Raw genomic sequence first — 15,538 nt, forward strand, 5'->3', positions numbered from 1 at the left:
TCGAATTCATTTTTATAGGAGGAGAGCCAAAGTCCTGAAAAGCAATTCGTCCAACGGCAGCAACGTCACAACAAGCACAGCCAGGGTAGCGCCGGAAGAGAAAGAGACGACGACCCTCAGAGCTTTCCCGAGACTCACCATAGAGTCCGACACGTCGAGCGGCAGTCTCAACGGAAACATAAGACATAACCCTAACGGACTCGTGACGTTCGGCACCCCCAATCAGCACCAGCCGATATACGCCAACGTCGGCGAGAGGACTCATCCACAACCGCAACAGCAAACCGCGACGCCGCCTAACGGACAACACGCAGCCGTACGCGTGCTGAGAAACGGTGTCATGCAGAGTGAGAGTCTATGAGCCATGGGTGCTTCCTTGCTACCCATTTTGTTTTAGTCCGAAACTTGAGCCAAATATGATATTATCGACTCGTAATTGGCCTCTCGAAGAAAACTGTGATAACGTATATTTTCAGCCCCAACAGTGAAAACACGACGACCAAAGACGTTTTACTTCTATCTGATTGGATATGAGAACTGGCGCTTTCAGTGTAATCAGAGACTTCAATGAAGAGTGTACGGATTGCACTGGTGATCATTAGAGATATTAATGGACACAGGAAGAAAAACGCACAGTAGTGATCGGTGACGCCATGAAGCAGATACAATTCATCTGTGATCTATGGCTAGCCTCGAGTGTTCCTTAATCCTTTCAGACCCGAGAATTCATTTTTTTGGAATTTGTGAAGAAATGATTCACTTCGTTCAAATTTTTTCAAGATGATGCAGGGTATATTCATCCTCACATACAAATTTTTTCCTGAATTTTATTGCTAAATTTTATGTAATAAATCACACTTTCCCGAAGGCACTTCCTCCTTGAAGACATCTTAAAATATCCTTGAAAGTTCAACTTTGAGTGCTACCCTCTGATGAAAGCACCCAAAGTTTATACTCACCATATATCTTACTCAAAACTTACACAATCCTTAAAGTCAAAGATTAATTCCTTGAGGTTAAAAAAAAATTCTATAGGGAGAAAAAGCAACCACTGCGTTTGTGTGCATGCGGGGTCTGAAAGGGTTAATACCAATCCAAGAATACCGTCAATATCTAGGGAGGATATTTGTTAATGGCCATCAAAAGCAAACGTAGTCCATCCTAAACACCGTGTGGCGGTGAACATGATTCGATAGAATTCTATACTGGAACAGTTATTATTTTTATTACTACATTTTTTAGAGAAGTAGATTCATTTCCTCCAGACGAGCACGAACGCATGAACAGTCAATCGCATCTGAGATTGTTGTAGTTTGTCACACGGTTTTCGTGATAGGTCCGTTTATTTTGTGAATATTATTGAAAATTTTGTGTTTTTGATGAAAATTCTTACGTCGGATTTAGAAGTGAATTGTATTATATAGACACATCTCTCTCTCTCTCCTGATTGTAAGATGGCCGTATATTCAAGCGATTCCCATGGCTAATGTTAATGAAGCATTACAGATGTCTTTCGCTTTACGCGATGAATTGGTTCTACAAAATAATATCGCTTAAGACCGATATCGCGTAAAGTGAGTTGAGTGAAATAGGAATGGGAGGAGTTTCTTTAGAAGAGTAAATTTTTACAGCCGTAAAATATATTTTTCCGAATGTAAAAACTATTTAAAGTTTAAATATTTCAAACTAATAAATAAACCTCATGAATTCCGTTTATGTGAAAAGTTTCATTAATAAGTTTTACTTCTTACTGTTCTCAATTAATGAGCTTGTTATGTTTTTTGAACGTAGATCTTTCTCTCTTGGAGAACTTCGTATGGTTAAGCTAACTTTTTAATGGAATAGAAATAAATAATAGCCGAGATTCAATTGATCAGCGGGATTCTTCGTCCCTGTAAAATTCGATGTTGTTGGGTATTTTTTCCCTCACAAATATGACAACTTCCAGCCTCATTTTTTTTCGATCAAAATTGCGATAGTATTGTCATGTGTATTCTCAAAAATTTTTCATTAGTGAGTTCTGGTGAAAAGGATTCGAACATTTCATGCATACCTGTCTCATCTAAACCCACAAATCAAAAGATTTTGTCCTTCCATCTGTGCTATCTCTCTAATTTGCCGGAGCATTTTCAGAAAAAAAAATCCCAACCAAATTTAACTGTTTGCGTTTTTTTGTAGCGACTTTTCGAAATCGCGCTTTTGTGAAAAAGCGTTACGTGAGAGGCGTAATTCGAGGGATATCTGTACAAGTATGTAGGTCTTAACGAGATCGAGTCCTGAGGAACGAAAATGCCTCCCCCCCCCCTCCTCCCCAGGGGCGTACGCAGAATCAATCTTTGCAGGAAACACAAGGAAATTTCTTTCAAAGAAATTTTGAATTACTGGCCAACAAAAAGCATTTAAATTAACAGGAATTGTTTGTATAAAGGCATTTTCTATTTCAATATTTAAATAAAATATTTTCGAATTTTGATCATCTTGGAGCTTTCCCTCCCCTGCCTTCACTTCTGCACACCCCCCCCCCCCCAAGACACAATTTTAGAAATATTTTTATGCGGATGGGGAGGAAGGTGGTTATACATAATTAGAGAATCTTCAGAAATGCTGAAAATACCAAAACAAGAATAAAGAAGCATTAAACTGATCAAAATTCATGAGAATTCAAAACCAAAATCAACAAGTCCTTTCGTTGTTGATTTTTGGATTCTCTCACGAGTTGATCAGCTCGATATTTCTGTATTTTGCCGTATTAATTATTGATAACAGAAATAACTAAGTAATAATTGAAAGAAATATGCGCTCAAAATTTAAGAAAATTCCGAATAAATCAAATAAATGATTTCAGGGTTGAAAGAAATGATTCGCAATTAATTTAACTTAATAATCATGAAAGAAATGATTTCAGAATATTCAAAATTATTGAGCTAGATAACTTCAGTCTAGAAGAGAATTCCAGAACTATTTCTTATTTTATTAAATTTTAATTCTTTCTTAAATTTATTAGTCTATAAATTTCAGAATAAATCTAGAATTATTAAAGATACAATCTTTATTGATGGTTCAAAATTATTAAAAATGTAGAATCAGTGAAAACCCAGAGTTAATGAAGGAAATTATTTTTTCAACTGAATGAAAGTTCAAAATTAATGAAAGAAGTGCTTTTTAAATTATATTGACAATCCAAAATTATTAAAAGAAATATATATTTTTTAAAATTGATAACTAGAAATAAATTAGCATCTTCAATATGGGAGGAGCATATTTGTTTCCGGGTTAAAGGCGTATTTATGGTTTAGCCGCCTGTTGGCTACACAAATTTTTGCTGCCTTTCTCCTCTTCTATTGTAATTTTTTTGACCACTCATACTCAAAATTTGACGCCCTAGTCAAAAATTGACGCCCGTTTAGCCCCCACCTCTGTCTCCAAGTCGCTCTTTTGGTCACACCCATGATTGAAAATTTTCCTGGTATCATTTTTTGATCACTCTTTGGTCACTCACTGACCTTTTCATTCACTCTCTTGGTCACTATCATTTTTCCACGCTCCCATTCATTCGCACACTCTAGGTCATTCCCACACACGTCCACACCCTTTAAGTCACTTTTTTGGTCTCTCATTGATCTGGTAGTATTCTGTAAGTCCCTCTTTTGATTATTCACATGCTTGCACACGCTCTAGGTCAATCTTTTCGTCATTCACATGCTTGCACACTCTTTCTTGGTCACTCTTTTGATTGTCATTAACCTCAGTCTCTAAGTCACTCTTTTTATCACTCCTACGGTTATACACTCTTTCAGTCACACCTATGTTTATACACTGTTTCGATCACTCCTATGTTTACACACTGTTTCGACCACTCCTATGTTTACACACTGTTTCGATCGCTTCTGTGCTACACACTATCTAAGTCACGCTTTTGGTCACTCACCCTAATATGTTCCCCTCCCCACTCTCAAGATCACTCATTTGGTCACTCCCTTATCTGTTCCTTCACTCCCAAGATCACTCTTTTGGTCATTCCCCAATCTGTTCCTTCAATCGCAAGATCATTCACTCACATGCTTGCATACTTTCTTGGTTACTCACTAATCTAGTCCCTCGCTCCCCAAGCAGAGGTGGACTTACGGATTTCGCCGCCTGCAACATAAAAAATTTTGCTGCCCCTCTCTCATTCCAATAATTTTCTTGCCCATTCATCCCTCAAATTTGTCGCCCCTCCTCTGAATTCGCCGCCCTAGCCAGGCCCCTCATTTGGGGGGGTCGGGGGAGGGCCCCCCCGGCTTTTGAAAATACACTAAAAATGGTGTATATATATATATATATATATATAATTACATTGAGTACATGTTCTTTGCCCCCCCCCCCCCCTGAAAAAGTGGAAATGACGGCCCTGGCCTATAGCCCGCTAACTCCCCTGTAAATACGCTTCTGCTCGGGGTCCTTAGCCATGACCTCCCGTTGGACTACTACCCGATAAGACTCCATTCGTAACTACGAAGAAAATATGTAAAAAAATACAGTCACTGACATTAAAACCCATTTTATGACTGACGTTGAATTTGCGCACCGCTTCGTTTAAAAAATTTTTTCACACACTTCTTCGAATTTTTTGTATGAAATGAACATTTCTAAGAGGTCTAATGAGTGTCATAGTATTTTTTTTTAATTTGTTTACAATAAAAAATTTTTTTATGAATTTTTAAAAATGAAATTTCCAAAAATTTTACTCCGATTTTGTCTGAATTTTTTTTTTCCTGACGATAAACAGTAATAAATTAAAAAAAAATAATAATAATTTTTCCCCAAATTTGTTTTTGTTACGTGATGCATGAGGTTTCCCAAAATTATAACCATTAATTATTTTGATTAAACTAAGATAATTAATTTACATTAATTACAGAGTTGATTGATTGTAAATTTACATTAATTAAAAAAAACAACCATGTTAAATTGATGTCCAGTTTTTTTGAAACTTCAAAAATATGTTATTTAAGTAGCCAGTCATCATCATATACAGGGTGTCTGTAAGTGCTAGCACAGCCTTTATCTCATCAATTGTTCGCCATAAAGGTATTATTCCAGTTTAAAAAATCCTCACCAGGACTTAAAATTTATCCTGTACCAGTTTTGAAAACACAGTGTGTACCAAAATGAGAAAGCCAAATTTTCATACGGAACCCCTGTGCTGTTCCCTGTGTAACTTCCAATTAGAAAGTTCTTGCCCTTTCTCTCCTCACGGAGATATTCTCAAATTCGAAAAACGGAGAAAATTTGATTGAAAAAACAGCGTTAAATTGGGGTAAAACGGTTTTTCCGCATTTTACGCTGTTCTTTCCAAAATTTCTTCCGTTTTTCCGAGTGCACGTTTTACTCGCACAAGGTAATTTTTGAATGCCTTTTGAGCACTTTTTAAATTGGAATCATACCTGTATGACGGACAGTTGATGAGATAAAGGCCGTTCAAGCACTTACAGGTCACCCTGTGTAAAAAAAATTGTGCGGTTTGATCACGAATTGTAAGAGCGGTCAAAAATGGGTTGAAAAATACAACAAAATATTGTTTATTATACGTATAATTTAAAACACATTGTATAGTTTTACGAACAAAAGAATTGAAGTTTTATCGATGTTATAGTGAATCAGGAAGTGTACCGTATATGCATGAACGTTTTTTGCTTATTTTTAGGACATAATTATTGTTTGTCAGCGTCATGTTGCGAAAAAGTTTACATGATATTATCGTAATTGCCTGAATTACGCATAAACACAGAGTCTCTGTTGAGTCGGAGCCTTTGAAATAATGAAAAAATAATTGAGAGTATTTTTTGTACAAAAGAGAAGACAACGACTCTTTTCTGCCGTTAGTTGTGAAAAGATAATAAATTTTATTCAGTTTTCTCCCGTCTGAATGCCTATATTCATTTGTGTACTTATAGTTCCAGAAGTTAGATGGCAGCACGACAAACTTTGGTGTGAAAGAAATTTCGTTACTGTATGAATACAGTGGCCATACGTATCGTATTACCCGGGACAGTCCTTGCATTTTTTGGTTGTCTCGACTTCTGTTTTAGCAAAAATGTCCCGGTTTTTCACGTATTTTCAAAGAAGCCAACTTGACTTTTATTCTTCAAATCAACGATTGAAATTATCTTCCCAAACCAGAAATTACGTTATGATAATTACGATTACAAATACGAATATTCATCCCACATATTTGTAATGTTTTACACTTCATTTTCCACGATAGACAACTTTCCTATGATTCTAGCGTGAGTCGGCAACTTTGCTTACTTTTTGCAGAATTGTTTTCAATAATTGGCATTGTCCCCTATTTCAAAACACAATTTCCCGTATTTTTATCGAGCAAATATGGTCAGCCTATATATGGATAACTAAAAAAAATTTGAGTTACTAAACTCTAATTTTAAAGCTCTAAGAAAATTAGAGCTAAAATTAGTGCGAATTACGAAAGCCTGTATAACCAAGCGGAGATCGAGATGTAGTTCGGAAAGAAAATTCGCATTCCTCTGTGGGGGAATCGAACTACCAATCGAGTGTTCTAACCGATGAGTCCCGTTCAGCATTCATTCATACATATGCCCTAAGGAACGAAATTGTCAGTCCTCTGCAGTTCAATGGTTAGAACACTCGCCCGGACAGCCAGAAATTTGGTGGTTCGATTCCCCACAGAGGAATGTGAATTTTCTTCCCGAACTATATCTCGATCTCCGCTTGGTTATCCAGGCTTTCGTACTTCGTATGAACAGCGGAAAGTGGCATCGTTTCTCTCGATAGGGTTATATGATTCCAAATCAGGCCGCATGCGCGAGCAGCCTAGGTAATATAACTTACACGTGTTATACGACACTTACATATGTGCACACATGTTGGTAACAGATGGCACCATTACTCCAACGAAGAACAACAATGTTGTTTTCAAAACAAAACCACTTTTACTATGCGTACACATAGGCGTAAAGTTATTGGAAATATTTGGAAGGCTTAGAGTTATTGGGGGGAGGGTGCCTTCCTATTAAAATCTAATATTTCTATAAATAAGTTACTATGGAGATGGTGCAAAATGTTTTGGAGTGGGGGGATCTAAGCACACATGGGCCGGACACAAGTTTATGACTATGTTCGTTACGGTGAGTACAGCTTTTTTTTGGAAAAATTAATAATTTTTTAAGGGGTAAAGTTCGTTGGCCAAAGAAAACTTCTCGTCATGCTCCAAGCAAAGTATTAAAACTGACAGAACGGTGAAAACAATTCTTCGCGAAGAGAGACAGACCATTATTTATCTTTTTCTGCCGGTTCTGTTTTAGTTGGGAAAAATTATTGTCATCTATTGTGAAAATTTGGAAAAGTGACTTTACCAAAGATGCACACGCAAGCGTCCTCCTTTCTCAGTTTCGAATCTGGTAACCTACAACAGACCCTTTGCCTTCCCCTAGTTTCGGAATGGCCATTCAGGACCGTAACTAGGTCCTTGGTCAGCAGAGACAAAAATGTCTAATTTAGTCTAATTTCTTTGACTACTCTTCCCTCGAATTCGCCACCCTGTCCGATGACCTACTTAGCCCCCCCCCCCCCACTCCTGCAAGTACAACTGTGTCGGTAAGTCACTCCATTGATCACTCCTATGCTAACAATCTCTTAGCCACTCTTTTAGTCATTCACATTGGTCAATACCCTGAATTCGAACACACACCTGTGTTTTTAAACTCAACAACATTTAATTATGTAAGAAGGGGGATTCAATAATGCGTCAATGAAACGCAGGGGAAAATTAACACGCTCTCTCACATTGATCGTTGTCAACATACACTCACCAGTGATGGTAAGCTCTTCCCGCGAAATTTCCCTCAAAAATTTCCCTTTTGACCAAATTTTTCCCACGCATTCAGAAAAATGTGCTGCCATCTAGCGGGATGTACGTAATCAAGAATTTTACAATAGAAATGTATTGCACTGCATTAATTTTTTTATTTTTTGCAAAAATTCTTTTGTTTGATGAACTCTCAAAATTTCCCACAAATGCTAAGAAATTTCCCACTTGGGTGAATTTTGCCCAATTTTTCCCACGAATATGGGAAATTTCCCACGAGTTATCACTGACACTCACACACATTTCTCCAGAGAGAAACATAATAAGAAATACACAAGAAAAGAAAAGCGAAAATTGACATCAACTCCATCTTGTGTCAGGAGCAGGAGATAAAAAGTTAGGCTTTTCTACACATAGGTTAGATGCAGGAAACTGGTTAAGTGAAAGCGTGACAGCCAGTTTCCTGTATCTGTCGTAATTATCAAGGGAGGATGACGTCTTTCGTCATTTTCTACACATGTTTGCACACTATTTTGGTCACTCACGTGCTTGCACACTATTTTGGTCACTCACGTGCTTGCACACTGTTTCGGTCACTCACATACTTACACACGCTCTAGCCCGTTCTTTTGGTTGCTCACCGACATGGTTCCTTGCATTATGGGTCACTTTTTTGATAATTTATACGTTTGCACATGCTCTAGAGTTCTCAACCGGTGCTCCGCGGTGACTCGAGGAAAATAATATAAATCAGTAAATCTGATAGATAAATAAATAAAAGAGGCCTACAGGCTACAAAAAAGGGCTCCTCGAGTCAAACAGGGCTCCCTCATAAAAATTGTATACTGGATAGGGCTCCGCTTCAGATCTTGATCATTTTTGTCGCAAGACGGTCATTTTGTGCACACGAGGGCTACTTTTAGACCGGGACCTACAATTTATTGCCGATTCCGAAAGGCAGGCTTGTTTTCATACTCATCGAGAGGTTGGTGCGCTAACCCCTCGATGGGGGATTCTCCACGGTAGCGATTTTTTCTGCGCTCATGTCGCCGTTTCTGTTGTATTCCTGTGTCACGAAAGATTTCTGACAAGGAGACGAACCGGGTATCGAACTCGCGACACCTCTAAACATCCTTTGGTACTTTAGGCGAGTATCTTATCGACCTTGGCTACCGGATGTCCATCATTTTTTTTATATAAACATTGTTGAAAAAAATTTATGCTGTTGGCCATTTGTTGCTGATTGTTTTCCTATTTTTTTTTCAATTTGATTGTTGCTAAATCTAAAGACTATAAAAGAAGAGATTCCAGGGGACAGTTGCTAATCCACAAGGGAGGTCGGTAGAGAAGTTTACTCCAAAGAATCTATCCCCGCGATTCTGAAATGATCGTGGCACATGTTGGCCTACAAAGATGCCCGCCTCTTGCAATCGATTCGTTCCATTGCAAACCTGGTCCCGGTTTTCTGATCCATTCGGACATTATGTGCCGCAACACTTTGTCCGAGTTGGTGAAAGAGAACCGTGGTATATCTATGGTGGACATCTGCGGGACTGATTCGTAGGATTGCGGCCACTGGTCAGTTCTACAGCAGTGGTGCCTTTCTGAAGAGTCTCGAATGGGAAATGCCCACTCGATCCACACGCCAGGTCGGAAGTTCGAGTTGGCTTTTCTTATTCTTTCGTAAGGTTTAGAATTCCGGCACGTGTTTTGGAGCACGATTCGGTGATCGATCGTTGCTTCGTACGGTCAGGGACGAGCGCTCGGGCTTTATTCCGAGGATGGATTTTTCTAGTGGCCGTGGATTGGAGCGGCATGCTTGCACACCCTGAGGATATAACGGTCTTTAGCTTCATAGCGTTCCGAAAGTAACATGCTTCTATGGTCCTCGATTAGGTTCGATCACACCTAAATGCGATAGCGACTAGCTGTGTGAAGAGCTACTTGAGGCGTTTATCTATGTTCATGAGGCACAACTACTGGCGATTATGGTCGTGCAGCTTGGACCTTTTTTCTAATGATGGGGTTCTCACTGAATGGGCTTGTATTGGGCGAACCAACGTTTTATCTGCGGTTAGTCCTCCCACACCTGAGTTTAGAGATCGGCATGTCCGCGAGAAAAAAACAACCGAACGAATTTTATACAGTATGTGATTTCTTTATTGACTTACATTTTTTTGCTGACTTATTGTCTACAGCATTCATTTCGCATTGAAATTTTAAATATAATTAATGGCCACGTCATTGGTTAATAATATAGCTTTTTAAATTTTATAAATGTAAAAAAAGCTTAGCCTAAAGGGCTCCGCCATAGAAATTATATTAAGAAAGGCTTCACGAGTCAAAAAAGGGGTGAGAACCACTGTGCTAGACAAAGTTAACTCCAGCAGTATGTTTCTATGTATTTCAGTAGATGTCTTACACCGTATCTAGCATACGGGCAAGAAAGGAGGCTTACTACTTCGTCAAATGGAAGAAAAATGGAGCTACCTCGTTTTTGCAGCAAACCTATAATATCATAGCTGCCAAGTCTCCCGGATTTTCCCGGAGTCTCCCGAATTTCTACTCTATCTCCAGGACTCCTGGAAAATTCTTTTACCTCCCGAATTTCGCCAGTGACTGTCAAAAAATACCCACAAAAAAAAAAATTTGGGGAAAACATTATTCCCCAAGAATTTACTCGGGAAAAAAACTTCAGCTTCATAAGCGTTGTGTAAACTGTCGCCCTTCCGTCAAATCAGAAAAAAAAAAATCATTTTTGGGAAGAAAACAGAAAATTCGCCAATCAGCAAGCGTCAATCCGGCCTTTCGAAATCCAGAATTGGCACGATCGCGTGTATCTGCTTTATCCATACGTCCCGTTTCGGGCCCGAAGGAGATTTTTTTGGTTTGCGAGATTTGAGATTTTTGAGAGGTAATTTAAACCCCCCCCCCCCCCCCAAGGACTAATTTAACTCAACCTACTGGTTGGCCATGATTGGCAATAGCTTGCTCGGTGTCACGTTTTCTGCAACGGGAAAATGTCCCTAAAATATCCCTTTTACTAATGAAAAATCCCTAAAATGTTTTGAAAGATCACTTTTACATTTATTTCTGTACGGAATTTGGATCCGCGCGAAAATCTCCCGAATTCTCATTCTCCAAGGTTGGCAGCTATGTAATATGTATCAAACAACAGTGATTGAAAAATTTTTTCTTTTTTAGTGACAAGGTCACCAATTTTTCTGGGAATTTACAAAGAAATTCAATACCAAGGTGAGCAAATTTTCAAAAACTAATAAACTTTCCGGTCATTACATAAATCTCCTGCGAGAATAGCCAATAAATAATTTCAAGCCATCCAAAAACATGAAAACAAATCTTGAACCAGGATCTTGCACCAAAGATTTTTATTATACTCACACATTTGATCATCATTTGTCGCACCACGGTCATTTTCTGCACACGAGGGCTAATTAGACCGTGATCTACAATTTATTGCCGATTCCGAACGGCAAGCTTGTTTTTATACTCATCGAGAGGTTGGTGCGTTAACCCCCTTGATGGGGGACTCCCTGCGGTAGCAATTTTTTCTGCGGTCATGTCGCCGTTTCTGTTGTACCCAAAGCGTATTAAAGACGCTTATAGAAATTATAATTCCTAATACGCTTTGGTTGTACCCCTGTGTCAGGAAAGTTTCTTTTTCTGACAAGGACGAACAGGCTATTAAACTCGCGACACCTCTAAACATGCTTTGGTACTTTAGGCGACTTTCTCATCGACCTGGGCTACCGCGTCCATTATACTCATACAGTAGAAAGTACTTACTTGCCGACATCAACACTTCCTAGTACATCATTTTGGGTGGTACATATTTCTTGCTAATCATTTTGGGATACAGTTGAACTTGGTTAATTCGAAGTCCAAAGTGTAAGACTGAAGATTCGAAATCCATGCTGAAAGACAGATTTACAAAAACGGTTCATGATTATCCACACTATGAAACTGTTCCCCAAATTTTGCTTATTATTCTTATGCTATCAAAGAAATATACTTTCATGACGTATTAAAATTTGTGCTTTCCTACACTTTCAATAGTCTTAATGACGATATAAAGATTCCGATTTTGAATGGTAAACCTTGATCTATAGGTTGAATAACATAAGCGGTATGAAGTGGTACAAATTTTCGATTCACTCCAGCTGAACAATGGTTAAAATAGGCATTAAATTATCAAAGAAAGAGTAGGGAGAAACAGAAATTTTTCAAACTTTTCATTTGTCTTTTAAGATTTGGTGCTTAACAACTTAGTCGAGAAAAAAAAGGCAAAGTCTGACTTCTTGCAGAAATGTTCCCAACTAAATTTGCTCACCCAAAAATCATGATTTTTTTCCTCCAACTTCCTCCTTAAACAAGAAATTTTAACATTAAATTCGATAGAAAACGCAAGGAGAGTGCGTAAAAGTTGGAATTATCAACAATTCTAAGTATCTAAGCTCGGTTTGTTAGGACTCTTTTGGGCATATTCAAATTGCTGCAGCTAGAAAACGTTTTACTACCAATATGACAAAATTTGAATGCTTAAATTACCTACAAGAGAAAAAGTTTTACCACAGATTTCATACTCATGTGACTTCTCTACAGTGTAGACTTAACCAAGTTCTACTGTAATTAATGAAAGTCAATTTGGGAAAATGTGATTTAGTGTGTAAAAAACTACACACTAAATGACATCTTATACCTACTCTATAATATAAAATCACAAACTCGAAAAGGACCTGTTGCTAAGCAACCGAGTGACGGAAGTGGGTGAAGTTTTTGAGTGACGGAAATCTGTTACGTTCTTGTGTTACGGAAGTCGGTTACGATTTTGGGTAAAGTATTCATTTAACTCTAGCACATATTGGGACCCATTTGATCCATCGGGACCATGTTATGTGCATGTACCGAGAGGCTCCCATATCCTACAGCAGGGCCCTTAGGCTGGAATTTAGATGGCGAGCCCCCAAACCAGCTTTTCAGGGCCCCTCTGTGGTTAATTTATAGTGTGAAAAATCAAAAAGTGATAAGAATCGTTCTGGTCCTGTCAGCCCTGCCCTTGTGAGGGGGGGGGGGTCATGCAGAGCGGTATGTATATGTATAATATACATATAACAACAGTGCTCCCTACACATAGGGTCGGGGTACCCGGGGGGGGATTGTACGTATACCTTCATGGGAAAGTTAAAAGTTTTCATTTCCAGGGGCCCATGATGGATCTCATTGTTTTCTTGCTGCTTTAACGTTGAAAAATTTGCGATAGCGGAAGCACAAGATATATCCAGTCTGTGGGCTCCAAAAAATTTGCGAATTCGGTCACGGGTAGTTGCGTGGGTGGTCCTGGATTTTATTCGTTGGTAAAACGAATACAAATGAAAATTTTTCATGGAATTCGCACCGGGGAATGACCGACAAGCTTCCAAGTCGGAGCCCCATGTTTACAGGTTTCATTTTGGGGACCCTGGATGATCTCATTCTTTTCTGTTGTAGAATTTGCAGCAGCGGAAGCCCGAGATAAAGCCAATCTGGGGCCCCACTAAAAGTATGTGAATTGGTGTCCCGGGTAATTGGTTGATGCCCTCGATTTTATTCGTTGGTAAAACGAATACAAATGAAAATGTTTCATGGCCCTCGCAGCGGGATATGACTGACAAGTTGCCAAGTCGGGGGCCCCATGTTTACAGGTTTCATTTTGGGGGCCCTGGATGAATCTCATTATTTCCTGTTGTAGAATTTGCAACAGCGGATGCCCGAGATAAAGCTGAGATAAAATTAAAGATAAATAATAATGCCCCCCCCCCAAAAAAAAATTTGCAACAGCGGGGCCCCACTAAAAGTATGCGAATTGGTGTCCCGGGTAATTGGTTGGGTGCCCTGGATTTTATTCGTTGGTAAAACGAATACAAATGAAAATTTTTCATTGCACTCGCACCGGGGGAACACCGACAAGCTTCCAAGTCGGGGCCCCATGTGTACAGGTTTCATTTTGGGGGCCCTGGATGAATCTCATTCTTTTCTGTTGTAGAATTTGCAACAGCGGATGCCCGAGATAAAGACAGTCTGGGGCCCCACTAAAAGTATGCGAATTGGTGTCCCGGGTAATAGGTTGGGGGCCCTGGATTTTATTCGTTGGTAAAACGAATACAAATAAAAATGTTTCACGGCAATCGCAGCGGGGGATGACCGACAAGCTTCCAAGTCAGGGCCCCCATGTTTACTGGTTTCATTTTAGGGGCCCTGGATGAATCTCATTATTTTCTGTTGCAGAATTTGCAACAGCGGATGCCCGAGATAAAGACAGTCTGGGGCCCCACTAAAAGTATGCGAATACAACGGGCAACTGATTGGGGGCCCTAGCTTTTATTCATTGGTAAAACGAATACAAATGAAAATTTTTCATGGCACTCGCAGTGGGGGATGACCGACAAGCTTCCAAGTCGGGGGCCCCCATGTTTACAGGTTTCATTTTGGGGCTCTGGATGAATCTGATTCTTTTTGTTTTTTAACATTATACAATTTGCAACAGCGGAAGACCAAGATAAATCCAGTTTGGATTCTCCACTAAAAATCTGCGTATTTTGTTCCCGCTACTGGATGTGGGGCCCTGGATTTTATTCGTTGCAAAATTGAAAAAAATGAAAAATTTTTGTGGCCCTTTACAGACAAGCTTCCAGGTCAGTGCTCCATGGGAATGTTGATAGGTTCTAATTCGGGGCCTGTGGATGTATCTTATTGATTTTTGTTGTTTAACATTGTAAAATTTGAAACACATCGGTAGTCCGAGATATATCCAGCGTGGGCGCCACTAAAATTCAGCGAATTGAATCTGGGGCCCCAGTTTCTGGGGGTGCTTGATAAATCTGATTTGTTTTTTGTTCCTTTATCATTATTTTTATTAAAATTCGCTTCCTCAGTAAGCTGGTGCTTTCACACGTCACTTTCCATAGCACGCTGATGAAGTGGGACGAAATAAACAAGATATGTTGTGAAGAGAAGTGGGGGGGGGGGGGTTGGCCGCCAAAACCGGAAGGGGGGCAGAGCCCCCCTAGTATCATATACAGGCTATCCCAAATTGTTTTCACAGATGATATCTCTGCAACCATTGACTTCGGAAACATACTTTCAGTTACAAAAAGTTTTTAAATGACGTGCGATTACTCAATGTCTTTTTCCAAAGGATCGTATACATAAAAAAATAGAAATATTATCTTTCATGTAGACCCTGCATACTAAAACTTCCACTTGGTGTAATGTAAATGCGGCTCTAAGAAAAAATTTCATATTTCTAGATACAATATTAACGAAGATATTTGACTTAAAAGTTTTCGATATTCGTCGCCAATGATTGAGGGTGTGGTTTACAAATTACGAAACGTAAATTAAATTCAAAGCTGTAAAAAATCTGTATAATTGTTAAAATTAGTGCCAAAAACTGTAAATGTCATTTATTGCGAATAAATAAATAAAAAGATTGTGTTTATTCTATTTGTGTGCGGTACATGAAAATGATAACTTATGAGGAAGCAACACACTGATAAATTGCCAAAACATAGCGATTTCATGTATTTAATATCTCAATGAATATTTCATTTAAAAATATGATTTTTTTTTGTCAAATGCCTTAGTGTAAAAAATGCAGGTTATCGATGGGATTGTATCAAATTCGCAGATGACGTGAAGCTCATTTGGGTA

General features: G+C 38.9%; 1 protein-coding gene across 1 annotated transcript in view; it reads left to right on the top strand.

The window, feature by feature from the left end:
• The window catches only part of LOC149089424 (P-selectin-like), an 89,779-nt gene extending 83,874 nt beyond the window's left edge, over positions 1–5,905 (top strand). The window contains exon 22 of the mRNA XM_089238406.1: positions 19–5,905. Within this exon, the coding sequence (XP_089094532.1) occupies positions 19–361 (343 nt within the window). The 3' untranslated portion in view covers positions 362–5,905. The remainder of the gene's footprint in view (positions 1–18) is intronic.
• The last annotated feature ends 9,633 nt before the right edge of the window (positions 5,906–15,538 follow it).

Source organism: Pholcus phalangioides, unplaced genomic scaffold, assembly GCF_987345545.1.
Source record: "Pholcus phalangioides strain wild (caught in Gottingen) unplaced genomic scaffold, Ppha-v1.0 ptg000002l_1, whole genome shotgun sequence".
Classification (NCBI taxonomy): domain Eukaryota; kingdom Metazoa; phylum Arthropoda; class Arachnida; order Araneae; family Pholcidae; genus Pholcus; species Pholcus phalangioides.